The 16,423-nt window shown below is 42.8% G+C and overlaps 1 protein-coding gene across 1 annotated transcript in view; it reads left to right on the forward strand.

The window, feature by feature from the left end:
* The first annotated feature begins 6,207 nt into the window (after nucleotides 1-6,207).
* The window catches only part of LOC119844819 (myeloperoxidase-like), a 34,831-nt gene continuing 24,615 nt past the window's right edge, over nucleotides 6,208-16,423 (forward strand). The window contains exons 1-2 of the mRNA XM_038376182.1: nucleotides 6,208-6,346; nucleotides 10,200-10,293. Coding sequence (XP_038232110.1) covers nucleotides 10,245-10,293 — 49 coding nt within the window. The 5' untranslated portion in view covers nucleotides 6,208-6,346; nucleotides 10,200-10,244. The remainder of the gene's footprint in view (nucleotides 6,347-10,199; nucleotides 10,294-16,423) is intronic.

Here is a 16,423-nt window from a genome sequence, read left to right on the forward strand (position 1 = left end):
TCGCCCGCCACTTCATCCCAGAGTGCCGGTTCACTCGTAACCGTTATAACCCCTCTACCAGCTGCACGGGCGTAACCCCCGCAGCCTGTTGGAACTCCGGCCAATCCGCCAGGGCAGCCCACCCGGCCATAACCCGCGCCACCGGCCCCCAGCACTCCGTCGGGGGCCATCCTGGTATGCGCTCTAGGGACAGCGACGGCTTCCTCACTTCTCCTACCTTCGGCCAAAGCGGCATCGCTTCTCAGAGTACCCCGCTTGCTGCGCCAAATGTTCTGGGCCACAGTGCTCGAAGCACCACAGGCCTGGCAGGAGGACTCTGAGAAAAATGAGGCTTACACACAGCTGTTAGTTATTGGCTTTACTGAAGGTTAGTGACCCGTCCGCAACGGGGACTCCAAGGGTTGCAGTCACGGAGGCGGGGAACCCAGCACACTGGAGCTTTGCCTGGGACGGAGTCCAACGGAGGGGCAGACAGTCAGCGTTAATAAGCATTACACAAAAACAGCTCATGAATATAAAATTAGGTGCTTCTTAAAGGGGGGAGGGCTTTCTACTACCTGGCGAAGGGCCGTGCAAAGCAGCTATATCCTCCAAGAACTATCTATATCCTGCAATAACACAGCAGCTGTGTCCTTCAAGAACTATCTCCTACAATAAAAAAGCAGGTAGCTATGTCCCACAGTAGCCTCTCGACTTGAAAGTGAAAGTTCCCTAGCTAGGCCGTAACAAAGTCTTCTGCAGTCCCTTACACTGGGAAACAAGCAGGGAGAACTGGAAGTCCTGGCACAGTCAAGGAATTATGACATGATTGGAATAACAAAAACTTGGTGGGATAACTCACATAACTGTCATGGATGGATATAAACTGTTCAGGAAGGACAGGCAGGGCAGAAAAGGTGGGGGGAGTTGCATTGTATGTAAGGGAGCAGTATGACTGCTCAGAGCTGTGGTATGAAAGTGCAGAAAAACCTGAGAGTCTCTGGATTAAGTTTAGAAGTGTGAGCAACAAGGGTGATGTCATGGAGGGAGTCTGCTGTAGATGACTAGACCAGGGGGATGAGGTGGATGAGGTAACTAACAGAAGTTACTAGATCACAGGCCCTGGTTCTCATGGGGTTCTCATGGTTCTCTCAGTCACCCCAATATGTGCTGGGAGAGCAATACAGCAGTGCACAGGAAATTTTTGAAGTGTAGGGGACAATTTCATGATGCAAGTGCTGGAGGAACCAACTAGGGGCAGAGCTCTTCTTGACCTGCTGCTCTCAAACCAGAAAGAATTAGTAGGGGAAGTAAAAGTGGATGGGAACCTGGGAGACAGTGACCATGAGATGGTCGAGTTCAGGATCCTGACACAGGGAAGAAAGGAGAGCAGCAGAATACGGACTCTGGACTTCAGAAAAGCAGACTTTGAGTCCCTCAAGGAACTGATGGGCAGGATCCCCTGGGAGAATAACATGTGGGAGAAAGGAGAGCTGGCTGTATTTTAAAGAATCCTTATTGAGGTTGCAGAAGCAAACCATCCTGATGTATACAAAGAATAGTAAATATGGCAGGCAACCAGCTTGGCTTAACAGTGAAATCCTTCCTGATCTTAAACACAAAAAAGAAGCTTACAAGGAGTGGAAGATTGGACAAATGAACAGGGAAGAGTAAAAAAATATTGCTCAAGCATGCAGGAGTGAAATCAGGAAGGCCCAATCACATTTGGAGTTCCAGCTAGCAAGGGATGTTAAGAGTGATAAGAAGGGTTTCTTCAGGCATGTTAGCAACAAGAAGAAGATCAAGGAAAGTGTGGGCCCCTTACTGAAAGGGGGAGCAACCTCGTGACAGATGATGTGAAAAAAGCTGAAGTACTCAATGCTTTTTTTGCCTCTGTCTTCATGAACAAGGGCAGCACCCAGACTGCTGCACTGGGCAACACAGTATGGGGAGTAGGTGAGCAGCCCTCAGTGGTGAAAGAAAAGGTTAGGGACTATTTAGAAAAGCTGAGTGAGCACAAGTCTATAGGGCCGGATGTGCTGCATCAAGGGTGCTGAAGGAGCTGGCAGATGAGATTGCACAGCCATTGGCCATTATCTTTGAAAACTCACGGCGATCGGGGCAGGTCCCGCAGGAACAGGAGAAGGGTAATATAGTGCCCATCTTTAAAAAAAGGGAAGGAGGAGGATCCAGGGAACAACAGGCCAGTCAACCTTAACTCAGTCCCTGGAAAAATCATGGAGCAGGTCCTCAAGGAATCAATTCTGAAGCACTTAGAGGAGAGGAAAGCTGGCTAGATCGTTGGGCTCAACGGGTAGTGATTAATGTCTCCATGTCTAGTTGGCAGCCGGTATCAAGTTGGTCCTGGGGCCAATTTTGTTTAGTATCTTCATTAATGATCTGAACGATAGCGTGGATTGCACCCCCAGAAAGTTTGCAGATGACACTAAACTGGAAGGAGTGGTAGATACGCTGGAGGGTAGGGATTGCATACAGAGGGTCTTAGACAAATGAGAGCATTGGGCCAAAAGAAATCTGATGAGGTTCAACAAGGACAAGTGCTGCACTTAGGACAGAAGAATCCCATGCACTGCTACAGACTAGGGACCAAGTGATTAGGCAGCAGTGCTGCAGGAAAGGACCTAGTGGTTACAGTGGATGAGAAGCAGGATATGAGTCAACAGTGTGCCCTTGATGCCAAGAAGGCTAACGGCATTTGGGGCTGTATAAGTAGGGGCATTGCCAGCAGATCGAGAGACATGATCATTCCCCTCTATTCGGCATTGGTGATGCCTCATCTGGAGTACTGTGTCCAGTTTTGGGCCCCACTCTACAAGAAGGATGTGGAAAAATTGGAAAGAGTCCAGCGAAGGTCAACAAAAATGATTAGGTGGCTGGAGCACATGACGTATGACGAGAGGCTGAGAGAACTGGGATTATTTAGTCTGCAGAAGAGAAGAATGAGGGGGGATTTGATAGCTGCTTTCAACTACCTGAAAGGGGGTTCCAAAGAGGATGGATCTAGACTGTTCTCAACAGTAGCAGATGACAGAACAAGAAGCAATGGTTTCAAGTTGCAGTGGGGGAGGTCTAGGTTGGATATTAGGAAACACTATTTCACTAGGAGGGTGGTGAATCACTGGAATGGATTAGCTAGGGAGGTGGTGGAATCTCCTTCCTTAGAGGTTTTTAAGGTCCGGCTTGATAAAGCCCTGGCTGGGATGATTTCGTTGGGGATTGATCCTGCTTTGAGCAGGGGTTTGGACTAGATGACCTCTTGAGGTCCCTTCCAACCCTGATATTCTATGAAAAATGCAAATCTAAATCCACAATAACCTGGAATACTGAAGATCACAAAATTAACTAATAATAAAATTCTTTCACCATTCAGTTCCCTAGAAGTAAAGGAACTGCAAAGTAAAATATAGCCCTCTTCCCCTATTCTATGGATCCATCACGAAGTAAACGATCTGTTGCCTGGAAAGAATGAAGTATGTATTTCTCAACTTCATCTAGGGAAGAAGCAGTAAATATTTCCACTTGGCCCAGCCTATCCCCAAAGTCCAGATGAAACTCTGTGAGTGCCTGCCCTGAGATCAGTGCAGCTGCTATAAAAGAGCAAGTCACTGAGCGACCCTCACCAGCTGAGCAGAGATAGCAGGTGAGCTGCTGTTACTCTTTATTCTCTTTTTTATGACTTTGACGTTTGTAATAAAATAGGCAGTGTATTCTGAGGGCGGGTATGAAAAGCCATGTGTGGTAAGAAAGAGTCAGAAATGGGCAGGAGTGGGGCTGTAGGAGCCCTGGACCTCCTTCATTCCCTTTGGGTGAGGGAAATTGATAAAGAAAGAAATAGGAAGAAAAGGAGTTCCTTCTCCCACTCCTTCCCCTGCTCCAACCCCATCCCTTTCAGGAGGAAACATTGGGATACTTTACAGTAAAGGACTGTGGGGAATAGAAAACACAGCTGTTGAGAGAAAAATGCAAGAAACTTTCCATAATAGAAATGTGGGCTAACCTGCCTCTTCCAACCCCCAGCATTATGGATCCTCATAATTTCTCTTACTTAGAGATTGACTTCAACCTTGAAACAGGAGGTTCAATAACTCTTCTAAAATGTATGTTAGCGCTAACTAACTGTGGATGTTCCTTTATCCATACAAATCTTCAGCCCCTTTTTCAATCTCACAAAATTATCTCAGTGACATCCTTTAGCAGCAAGTTCCCCAGTTTAATTACACACTATGTGAAAAAGCATTTCTTTTTATGACAGTTTGGACTTTTCCACTTTTAAATTTCCTTGAATGGCCCCTTTTTTCTTGTTGTGTGAGAGAGGCAAAATAGAAGCTCCTGATCTCCCTTCTCTAGGCAGCTCTTTATTATATATGGAACTAATAGTGCCACCTATATTTAAGTTTGCCCAACAAGGCCTATTATAAGACCCAGTTTTAGTGACTTACAACCTTGCCAAACTTTAACCTTTTGGCTGAAATTTTCCTTGATGAGTATTTGTCAGTTTCAGAAAAATGGTTTAGCCATTTCTCAGAATGAGATTAGGGAAAAATAAAAGTTTAGCCCCATTAAAAAAAATTTTTACAATAGTTTAATTGAGAAGTTCTAGCACCTCCATGCTTTAATGCTATGTTCTCTGAAAAACCGGGTCCTACATATCACAAAATTGGGCACCTAAAATTAGTGGATTCTTTTGATTTAACTTCTCCATGCTTCAGTTCTCCATCTGTAAAACGGGGATAATAACACGCCCTCAGATCCCAGGGTGTTGTGAAAGTAAATCAGTTAATTGTGACGTGCTGAGAAACAATAGCAACAAGCAGCATACAACATCTCAGGAGGAAATTAATAATTGTGTTTTCAGAGCAGGTTTTGAATAGTGTGCAGTAAATAAGGCCTGGGGCCACACACAGGACAGTGAGTGTAAGACAAAATATTGAGGAAGTGTTCTTTCAGTGAACATGGTCTGTCCTGTGCAAGGAATAAGGCAGGGGTCCTGTAGACAAAAATAGACTGTATCTCAATGCATATGCAGAAGAGGACCCAAGGTTGTACGGGCAACTTTAACTCTGGTATTTCCTAACTTTTGAACAGTTGACTTCACTGAACAGTGATCTTGTAATGTAGCTTGTGTCTGGAATTGGAAATATTTTTATCATCTCCCCTATTATTTATTTCATCCTTCTCTTCCCCCCCTTCCAGTCAGGCTTGTCCCTTCCTATAATCTTTACTGTCTCTTAAACACCTTCATGTCTGTCCTCCTCCAGTTTATCTCTACTCATCCCAATTTGTCCTCCACGCAGCTCAGCATCCTTAGCCAACTCTCCTGGACCCTCTCCAACCCAGTGCCTTCTGCTGAAAATCCGCTCCAAGCTCAAACCCCCGATTGAGAACTTCTCCTACTTAGCCTCTCCAAGTTCAGAACCCTCCCTCCCTCCTGTCCTGACCTGACTCCAGGCTGACAACCCTTCTTCCCACCTGACCCCAGACGCACACTCCCCATAACCACCTCAGGCTCAGAACCCCTCCCCTGCTCAGAACTCCTCCCACCCGGCCCCCAGGTCTAAAAACTCCCTTCCTACCAAACATCCCATTCCCAGAGCACTAAACTCTCGCCCCTCCATTTGACCTCCAAGCTCCCAAGTCAGAAATCCCCCTCCCAGGTCATAAACTCTGGCTTGACAACCTCAAGCAGTCAAAAATCATGAGACAGGCTCCAAAAATGAGAGTTTTTGCTAAAAAATTGTAGGATTTGTTTTCTGGTTTCCGAACGTTTATGGTGCACTCCCCATTTTCACGCTTTTCTCTGAGTCATAGAAGGGACCACTCGATCGAGTCTGACCTCCTGTACCTCACGGGCCAGTAATCCCCACCCAGTTACCCCTGTATTGATCCCAGGAAATTGGCTTGGAGTAAAGTATTGCAGCCCTCAGGAGGCTAAAATTGTAAGCCACTCCTGCAGTGGCAGGGAACTGGTTTGGTGAAATGTGCCCAGATGATTTTAGCAAGCCCCCATGCTGCAGAGGAAGGAAAAAAATCAAAAACAAAAGTTACTGCCAATCTGATCTGAGGACAAAATCCTTCACCCCACCAACCTTAGTCTCACCTGCAAACTTTATCAGCAGCAAATCCATGTTTCCTTCCAGAACATGGATACAAATATTCAGTAAACAGAGCTGTGGAAGTTCATCTCTTTCAGTGGGCGGATGACATCCATGGGCCCTTTACCTCCTTTAATTATTGCTAGTAACCCAGGAGTATTTGTGTTTCTCTCCAGGGATGAAGCCAGGGATGCCCCTCTTCGGATTCTTGGTGACCCTGAGCCTGAGCCAGGCATCTGGATCTTCCATAAATGGTACTGTCCCCTTTCTTCTGCTGCTGATGTTCTGCATTAGGGGTATAATGCTTTGTGGTGGGATCCAAAGGAAAACTCATTGTGGGCCCCCATCCAGTCTATACGGGTTTGAAATGTTCCCTCTCCCACCCAAAATAAAACCCATACCTGGGAAGTAGACATTCACCATGATTATCCAAGGACTTCAGAGTACCTGATCGTTATCCCCTTTTTAGAGATGGGGAAACTGAGACACAGAGAGGGTAGATGCCTGCCTCCAGGACAGAAAGAGTCACATACAGTAGAGCCAAGAACAGAACCCAGGTCTTCTAATGCAAAGCCTGCTAGTGTCCGAGTCCAGAACAATGGTGACTCACTAGTGTTCTTTTTAGTAAAACAAAATGAATTGGCAGTATAATCAAAAAAGGACCCGCTTCCTAAATGGGTTGCTTTTGCACCCACACCCTTCCCTCAGGTTTTTTTTTTTGGCATTCGTTTGGGAAAATTTTGGCAAAAACAGGGGAGCTCATTTTTTGACAATAAATTAAATTACTGATTTCAGACTTATTCTCTTGCAAAAATTCAGTTCTCAACTCATGGAGGCACTAGAGCTCTTCAAGGAAATGTCTGGAAAAAGTTGGGAAAACTGCCTATTGTTCAGTCATAGAAACAGCTGAACTGTTTTGCTTAAACTTGCCAAAAATATTCTGCCTGAGGCAGAAAGGACTCCTGGAAAGTTCCAGCCCCTGAAAGATTAAAGAATGGCCAAGTTATAACAATGGAAAACAGGGTGTTATAATGGGAAGTCCTGGGCAACTTCAATAATAAGGGTCACCACCAACATCCACTATAATTAGACCTCAGCTATAAAGATTTATGTGCCTAAGTGTTTATGCACTGAAAAAATTCATGGACTCCTGCTAGGATTAAAAGCTCTAAATAAAAATTATGACTAAAAATCGCTCAGTAGACTCATGCGGCATGTACGGACTCTGCATACAGTTTTGATTCAAATTACTTCAGCATCTAAAATATAATATAATATAATAAGCCAGCAAGTAATAATGACCACAACATAATTGTGCTTAATAGCGAAGGGAAATAAGGATAAAAAACAAAGGGAAGGGAAATAAGGAAGGAAAATAAGGATAAAAAACTTTCACAGTGATACTAAATACAAAAAAGGGGATTTCAATACAATAAGGAAGCTCTTTGGAAAAGCCCTAACGCCAAGAGCAAAGAAAGCAACACCCTTAGATTTGGCTACCTAAGGAAACAGTAGTTGTCTTACACAATCTGCTGAGCAAAAAGGGAACCAGGAAAAGAAAAGTAAATGGCAAAGTTCAATAGCTTATCTGAGCCAGAGAGAAAGTCTTTGGGATTTGGAAATCCAGCCCCAGCCAAGCCAATTAACAAGAACATACACTACAGCAGTCAATATATAAGAGGGAAATTAGGAGGGCTAGGATGGATTTTGTAAAGTAAATAGATGAAGGTTTAAACACAACAAGAAATTCTCTAGAAGAAGCAGGAAGTCCACTAAAGAATCAATGGGTCCGCGGACTTACCAGGGGGTTAAATAGAGCAGTTAAAATTGAGAAGGACATTGTTGAAAAACTAAATTATTTCTTTAATCAGCCTTGTATATTCATAGACTCCAAGGCCAGAAGGGACCAGTGTGATCATCTAGTCTGACCTCTTGTGTTACACAGGCCACAAAATTTCCCCAAAATAATTCCTAGAGTATATTTTTAGAAAAACATCAGCTCTTGCTTCAAAATTGTCAGTGATGGAGAATCCAGTGACCCTTGCTAAATTGTTCCAGCGGTTAATTACTCTAACTGTAAAGAATTTGTGCCTTATATCCAGTCTGAATTTGTCTAGCTTCAGCTTCCAGCAATTGGATCATATTATACCTTTCTCTGCTAGATTGAAGAGCCTGTTATTAATTATTTGTTCCCCGTGTAGATACTTTCAGATGTAATCAAATCACCTCTTAACCTTCTATTTGTTAAATTAAATAGATTGAACTTCTCATTATAAGGCAGATTTCCTCATACCTTTGTCATTCTCATGACTCTTCTCTGAACCTCTCTTCAATTTATCCACATTCTTTTTGAATTGTGGACCCCAGGACTGGACACAATATTCCAGCAGCAATTGCATGTTGTTGACAGAAATGTATATGAAGATGACACAAAGTTATTCAGGTTAGTCAAGTCCTGGAAGACAGAGGTACTTCAAAGAGATCTATCCAAGCTAAGTGAACAGGCAACAGAATGGCAGATGAAATTAGGTGTTAAACAATGAATAATACTCATACACTGTACAAGGCTCTAAATTAATGGTATCACTTCAGAACATGACCTGGGCTTCATTATAAACAGCTGAATAAAACCCTTTGTCCAATATACAGCTTTGGTCAGAAAAGCAGACAGGATGTTATGATACAAAAGGAATGGATTGAAGAAGGATAAGGAAAATATGGCTATTATATAAATCAATTCCCTCATCTGGAATACTGTGTTTAGTGTCGTTCGTCACATCTCAAAAAAGAACAATGTATAATTACAGGGCATTCAGAGAAGGGTAATGAGAACGATTAGGGAATGGCAAAACTCTCCTCTGGAGAAAGATGAAAAAGACCGGGATTGTTTATTTTAGAGAGGGGACATGAAAAAAGTACACAAAACTACATACAGTTGAAGTGGAGGTTGAAGCCAGGTGGTCAGAGTCTGTAGATGAGCCAAACTGTACCATAGCTGGAGTCAGGGCTGGAGCAAGGTCAGAGTAGGGCATGGGCAAGGCTGGAGCAGGAACCAGCACTGGAGCAGGAGCAGGCTGGGAATCTACAGAGTTTGTTACATGGCAAGGCAGCAGGAGGGTCACTGCCTAGCTAGTGCTGTTGCACAGACTAACTAGCAGCTCTGATGGGGTTGGGGAAATACCTGAGTGTGGGGGTCATCTGACCCTGGCTCTGCTCAGGGATAGGCTGCTGCCCCATGCCTGAGGGCTGAGGCACTACAGCCTCTGTTGGAAGGGTTTGGCTGTTGGGTCTACACTCCTTCTGAGCAATCCTAGGCTAAGCACAGACCAAAACTGATCTAGAAACACCATATATCCTGAATCTGCAGAGGGTCTGAGTTCTGTAACTGTTCTTAGTTTCTAAGTACTATCGCACTGATTGTGTCAGCTGGAAATGAATGCAGACCAGGATCCTCCACTTGGGTGTGCCCGGGGAGAGAAATGGATGCATGGAGCAATGGAAATTTTAGTGCTTAAGATTTGTATGCAACATTTGCAGGAGGCTACTCAGAAATTTTTTTTTACACAGCCATCCTAGCGCATAAAGTTTTCCCTACATAAAACCTCTTGGCTATAAACTTGTCCGTTGACAAATCCCTGTTTCTGAGTAAACTCATCATATAGAAAGTCTAGAGACTGAAAAGATAGATAGTTTACTGATTAAACACACCCATATCTAAAGATATCCTTGCCAAAAATATGCACATTTGAAGTTTTAAATTCCATTATTTTAATGTCAGCCACTGAAGGATAAAAGGACTGAGAATACATCCTGGTTCTCTTGAGGAACTGGAGAACCAAGAGCTTTATGATTCATAGAGTATAAGGCCAGAAGGGACCTTTAGATCATTTAGTGTGACCTCACCTATATGAACAGGCCATTCAATTTCACCCAGGTACCCCTCAGTTTAACTTTGCTTCATGTCTCTCTTTCTTTATGTCTAAAGGTTAATCCAGCAAATTCATTGCATGAAGGAGAAGAAATGTGCTCCTTTCGCTTTGGGTCTGTGAAGGGAGCGGGTGGAAAGGAGTTGTCCTCATGTCCTGCTCTTTCCTCTTTTTGAACTAGATATCTTGGAGACACAGCCAGATCCATTCTTTTTGAGCAGCACTGATGAAGCCAAGGAGCTGGTGGATGCTGCATACAAGTACGAACGGGACAGGTCAGTTCACCTTATGTTATCCATACTAGGGGTACAATTTTACAAAAAACATGGGAACATGATACCATTATTTGGGGAAAAAGAAAAGGAGTACTTGTGGCACCTTAGAGACTAACAAATTTATTTGAGCATAAGCTTTCGTGAGCTAAAGCTCACTTCATCGGATGCTGTAGCTCACGAAAGCTTATGCTCAAATAAATTTGTTAGTCTCTAAGGTGCCACAAGTACTCCTTTTCTTTTTGCGAATACAGACTAACACGGCTGCTACTCTGAAACCTGTCATTATTTGGGGAGTTTCTTTCATACAAATATGTATTTATTATGGCAACATCATAGTTCAGGGTTCTGAAATTTTCCTAGCATGGATCACACCACATGAACTAATCTTTTCCCTCCACAATGGCATGGAACACCTCCTCTCCTGTTTGTGATCACACAGTACTGCTATGGCAACTTCAATTGCTTATGATACAAAGTGAAATTAGGACAGTACACATATTTTAGCTTTTTAACATAGCTCAGCCGGTGGAAGTAAGGAGAGCCAGCACCACATGACCAGTCAGCTCTGCGAGGACCACCACCAGCCAGGGATCATCATTGCTCATCCTTGTCACTACAGTGATTCTGTAGGGAATCTCAATTTACCTGTTTATAGTCTCAATATCAACTCTGTTGAACCATTCTGGAAAATACCAGCCCCTTCCTCTATGGGAAATATGGCATGTTTGGGCTGTAGCAGGGGAGAATTTTGGAGAAAAGCATGAGGTTATTAGACAAAGCACTTCTCAGCAATGAGATTGGACTATCCAAATTTAGGTGTAATTCTCTTTTGGCAACTCTACCTTTTTTTGGTGAAGACCTATTTTAAAATGTTTTAGGGTTAAGACCTTCCTTAAATTAAATCAAGAAACAATCAAAGACACAAGCTTCTGGAGTTTTTTCTGTGAAGACATTCTGAACGACTATGAATAGTCATTGGGCTGGGGAAAAAGAATAATGACTCTGTAAAAGCCTGGAGAGCACTCATCTGGGAGACCCAAGACCAAGTGCAGACAAAAGGGGATATTGAATTGGCCACAGTGTAGCTGAGTGCCGTAGCCACAGGGCTAATGTTTAAAAGGGAGGCTTCCTCCTTCTGCTCTCCTACCCAGCCATTTTGTGAGGCTTATCCTGCGTTGCTTTTGTTAAAATGCCTTAAATCAAGATGAAAAATTTCAAGTCGGGTCAAAATAAAACATTTTGTTTCAACATTTCAGAAACATATTATTTTTATCAACATTATCTGATAAACTCAACAAAAATTCACAAATAGATTTTCATTGGCTGAAACTGCATTTTTGGTGACTAAATTAACATTTTTTCCCATTGATTATTCATTGACTATGCTATTTATTACACGATGGTATTAACTTTAATGCCTAATAATGGCCATTTGAATATCAATCTGCTTATTCCAGTATTATTAATTTTTGCAGAAATATACAATAGATATATTTATCTGCTCTGGCTGGACATTCCATTCATTTGCAAGGATGGAATAAGGTGAATAGTGTTGCACATTTAAACAGGTGTTGGTTTATTGATGTAAGCATCATGTCCAAACAGAAAGATAATGTGCAGAATAGAGTTCCTCCTGGATCTTCCTTGCTCCTGGTCACACAGACTGCATTACTTGCTACTGTTGCTTTAGTCCACCTATGGCTGGCAATGAGACTCTTCATTCCTTCCCACTGTGATACTTGCTACCACCATTATCAGATTAGACTATTGTAGTTTCCTCTACCTGGAGCTGAAGGTGAAAGTGTCATAGAAACTCCAACTTCTATAACACTTAGTCACCTCCTTTTTTATTATTTCATGTATGTCCAGTCACAGCCGGCAGCAGGATGTTAACCCAGGGCATTTTGAAACAAAAAAGTTAGAAGACTTCTTAAAAAGTGAATTATACTTTGACAGCCCCAGATGATCTCTATGAAATGTGTCTCCTTATTTCCGCCTGCTAGGCTGTGCTCCTGTCTTTCGGTCATGGATCTCACCATGGCTTTCCAGGCCATTATCACCTCTGGAATGGAGCACTGAAATACACTCTACATACAACTGTTGCCAAAGACCGCTCTAAAACTCCAGCAGATATAGAATTCAGCTGCCCATTTACCCAGTGGTGTTTCCCTACGGGCACCACGACATCTGTGCTTCTGAGTCTGCACTAACTCCCCATTCATTTCCAGGAGAAATTCAGCAAGTACACTTTGACTTGATAAGCCTTAGTGATATGTGATAAAAAACCTGTGGCACCAAGACTCAGAGCCTGGGTCAGCTGACTTAGGATCATGGGGCACAGGCAGTGTGGCCAAAACTAGCAGTGTAAATGTTGGGGCTCAGGCTGGAGCCCAGCCTCTGAGACCCTCCCCTCTCACAGGATCTCAGAGCCCCAGCCTAATCATCTACACTATTTTTAACCCCACAGACCGAGCCCTGTGAGACTAAGACAGCTGACCCCGGCCAGCTGCGGCCATGCCACAGGTCTTTGATTGCAGTGTAGATGTACTTTATGGTTCCTCATTACCTGAAAAGCAGTCTTTCTATTTCTTGTCCTGGATCCACAGGAGGAGGTTAAAATAACAAAAGGCAAAGGTAAAAAGAGAGAAGAGATGAGCATTCAGCTAGCACAAATTTGAGATGTTGAGATTGAAATTGATCAAGGAAACAAAGGACATAAAGAGGAGAAATTCTTGAATTGCCTACACACTGATGTCAGGACCCTAGGTAACAAACGAGGAATTGGAATTGCTTGTTTATGAGCATAAATTAGAACTAGTTGATATTGCTGAAACCTGGTGGGATGATTGCATGATTAGAACATTTAAATCAATGGTTATAACCTTTATAGGAAGAATCGAGTGGGCAAAAGGGGTGGGGGATTGACACTCTGTCAAAAATGGCATTGCCTGTTTCTGAATTGCTGATAACTCAGAAGAAAATTATCTTGAATGCTTATGGATCAATGTCCTAACAGATACAGAACAAGAAGGAGTAGCACTTAGTGTCTGCAACAGCTCACCAAACCAAGGGAAACCAAAGGAACAGGATGACTGGTTTCTTACACACCCATCTAAAATGTGTAGGAAAAAAGTTGCGTGATCTATTTGCGTGATATATACTGGAGGCCTCATGCTTCCAGTACTAAAACATCCTTGGAATTGCTAAACATGATTGGCGACAATTTCCTAACTCAAAAAGTGTTACAGCCAACATGAGGAAATTCTTTATTAGACCTTGTCCTAACAGATAAAGGGGAATGACTCACACAACTGAAAATTAATGGTAGTTTAGGTACAAGTAATCATGACTAGATCACAGTTACAATGTGCAAGCAGAATAAAGTCCAGACCAGTAACACATATATGTGGTGTTTTAAAAGGGCCACTTTCACAAAGCTGAAAACCATTATGAGCCACATCAGCTGGGAGGAAGAATTTATTTAGAAAATTGTGAATGATAATTGAGAATAATTTAAGAACACATTAACAGGTGCCCTGAAAGCCAAAATTTCATAATTAAGGAAGAAGGCTGTCCTGGGTGAAAAACCAACCTGGTTTAGAGGATTCAGAGTAGCAGCCGTGTTAGTCTGTATTTGCAAAAAGAAAAGGAGTACTTGTGGCACCTTAGAGACTAACAAATTTATTAGAGCATAAGCTTTCGTGAGCTACAGCTCACTTCATCGGATGCATTTGGTGGAAAAAACAGAGGAGAGATTTATATACACACACAGAGAACATGAAACAATGGGTTTATCATACACACTGTAAGGAGAGTGATCACTTAAGATAAGCCATCACAAACAGCAGGGGGGGGAAAGGAGGAAAACCTTCCATGGTGACAAGCAGGTAGGCTAATTCCAGCAGTTAACAAGAATATCAGAGGAACAGTGGGGGGTGGGGTGGGGGGGAGAAATACCATGGGGAAATAGTTTTACTTTGTGTAATGACTCATCCATTCCCAGTCTCTATTCAAGCCTAAGTTAATTGTATCCAGTTTGCAAATTAATTCCAATTCAGCAGTCTCTCGTTGGAGTCTGTTTTTGAAGCTTTTTTGTTGAAGTATAGCCACTCTTAGGTCTGTGATCGAGTGACCAGAGAGATTGAAGTGTTCTCCAACTGGTTTTTGAATGTTATAATTCTTGACGTCTGATTTGTGTCCATTCATTCTTTTACGTAGAGACTGTCCAGTTTGGCCAATGTACATGGCAGAGGGGCATTGCTGGCACATGATGGCATATATCACATTGGTAGATGCGCAGGTGAACGAGCCTCTGATAGTGTGGCTGATGTGATTAGGCCCTATGATGGTATCCCCTGAATAGATATGTGGACAGAGTTGGCAACGGGCTTTGTTGCAAGGATAGGTTCCTGGGTTAGTGGTTCTGTTGTGTGATGTGTGGTTGCTGGTGAGTATTTGCTTCAGATTGGGGGGCTGTCTGTAAGCAAGGACTGGTCTATCTCCCAAGATCTGAGAGAGCGATGGCTCGTCCTTCAGGATAGGTTGCAGATCCTTGATGATGCGTTGGAGAGGTTTTAGTTGGGGGCTGAAGGTGATGGCTAGTGGCGTTCTGTTGTTTTCTTTGTTGGGCCTGTCCTGTAGTAGAAGTCACCTACTACAGGACAGGCCCAACAAAGAAAACAACAGAACGCCACTAGCCATCACCTTCAGCCCCCAACTAAAACCTCTCCAACGCATCATCAAGGATCTGCAACCTATCCTGAAGGACGAGCCATCGCTCTCTCAGATCTTGGGAGACAGACCAGTCCTTGCTTACAGACAGCCCCCCAATCTGAAGCAAATACTCACCAGCAACCACACATCACACAACAGAACCACTAACCCAGGAACCTATCCTTGCAACAAAGCCCGTTGCCAACTCTGTCCACATATCTATTCAGGGGATACCATCATAGGGCCTAATCACATCAGCCACACTATCAGAGGCTCGTTCACCTGCGCATCTACCAATGTGATATATGCCATCATGTGCCAGCAATGCCCCTCTGCCATGTACATTGGCCAAACTGGACAGTCTCTACGTAAAAGAATGAATGGACACAAATCAGACGTCAAGAATTATAACATTCAAAAACCAGTTGGAGAACACTTCAATCTCTCTGGTCACTCGATCACAGACCTAAGAGTGGCTATACTTCAACAAAAAAGCTTCAAAAACAGACTCCAACGAGAGACTGCTGAATTGGAATTAATTTGCAAACTGGATACAATTAACTTAGGCTTGAATAGAGACTGGGAATGGATGAGTCATTACACAAAGTAAAACTATTTCCCCATGGTATTTCTCCCCCCCACCCCACCCCCCACTGTTCCTCTGATATTCTTGTTAACTGCTGGAATTAGCCTACCTGCTTGTCACCATGAAAGGTTTTCCTCCTTTCCCCCCCCTGCTGATTGTGATGGCTTATCTTAAGTGATCACTCTCCTTACAGTGTGTATGATAAACCCATTGTTTCATGTTCTCTGTGTGTGTATATAAATCTCTCCTCTGTTTTTTCCACCAAATGCATCCGATGAAGTGAGCTGTAGCTCACGAAAGCTTATGCTCTAATAAATTTGTTAGTCTCTAAGGTGCCACAAGTACTCCTTTTCTTTCTGGTTTAGAGGAGAATTTAAGGCAGCTATAGAAAATTTAAAATATATAACAGAAGAAAAGGGAAGTTGATAATAATGAATAAATCAGAAGTTTGGAATTGTAGGAAATTGATAAGGAAAACCAAGGGACACAAGAAGAAATCTATGGCCAAGGAGAGTTAAGGAAAATAGGAGTGTTTAAAATATATTGGGAACTATTACGATTACTAGATTGAAAAGATAATAATAGCAATAATAATGCAGAAAAGGCAGAAGTGTTCAATAAATATTTCTATTCTATATTTGGGGGGAAAACAGATGATATAGTCTCATCATATGGTGATAACACTCCACTAGTAGTCTGGAGAATGCTAAAATAGAAGTTACTAAAGTTAGACATTTTTAAATCAACAGGTCTAGATAACTTGCACCCAAGAATTCTAAAAAAACTGGCTGAGGAGCTCACTGGACCATTATTGTTCATTTTCAATAAATC

This window comes from Dermochelys coriacea, chromosome 17 (assembly GCF_009764565.3).
Source record: "Dermochelys coriacea isolate rDerCor1 chromosome 17, rDerCor1.pri.v4, whole genome shotgun sequence".
Classification (NCBI taxonomy): domain Eukaryota; kingdom Metazoa; phylum Chordata; order Testudines; family Dermochelyidae; genus Dermochelys; species Dermochelys coriacea.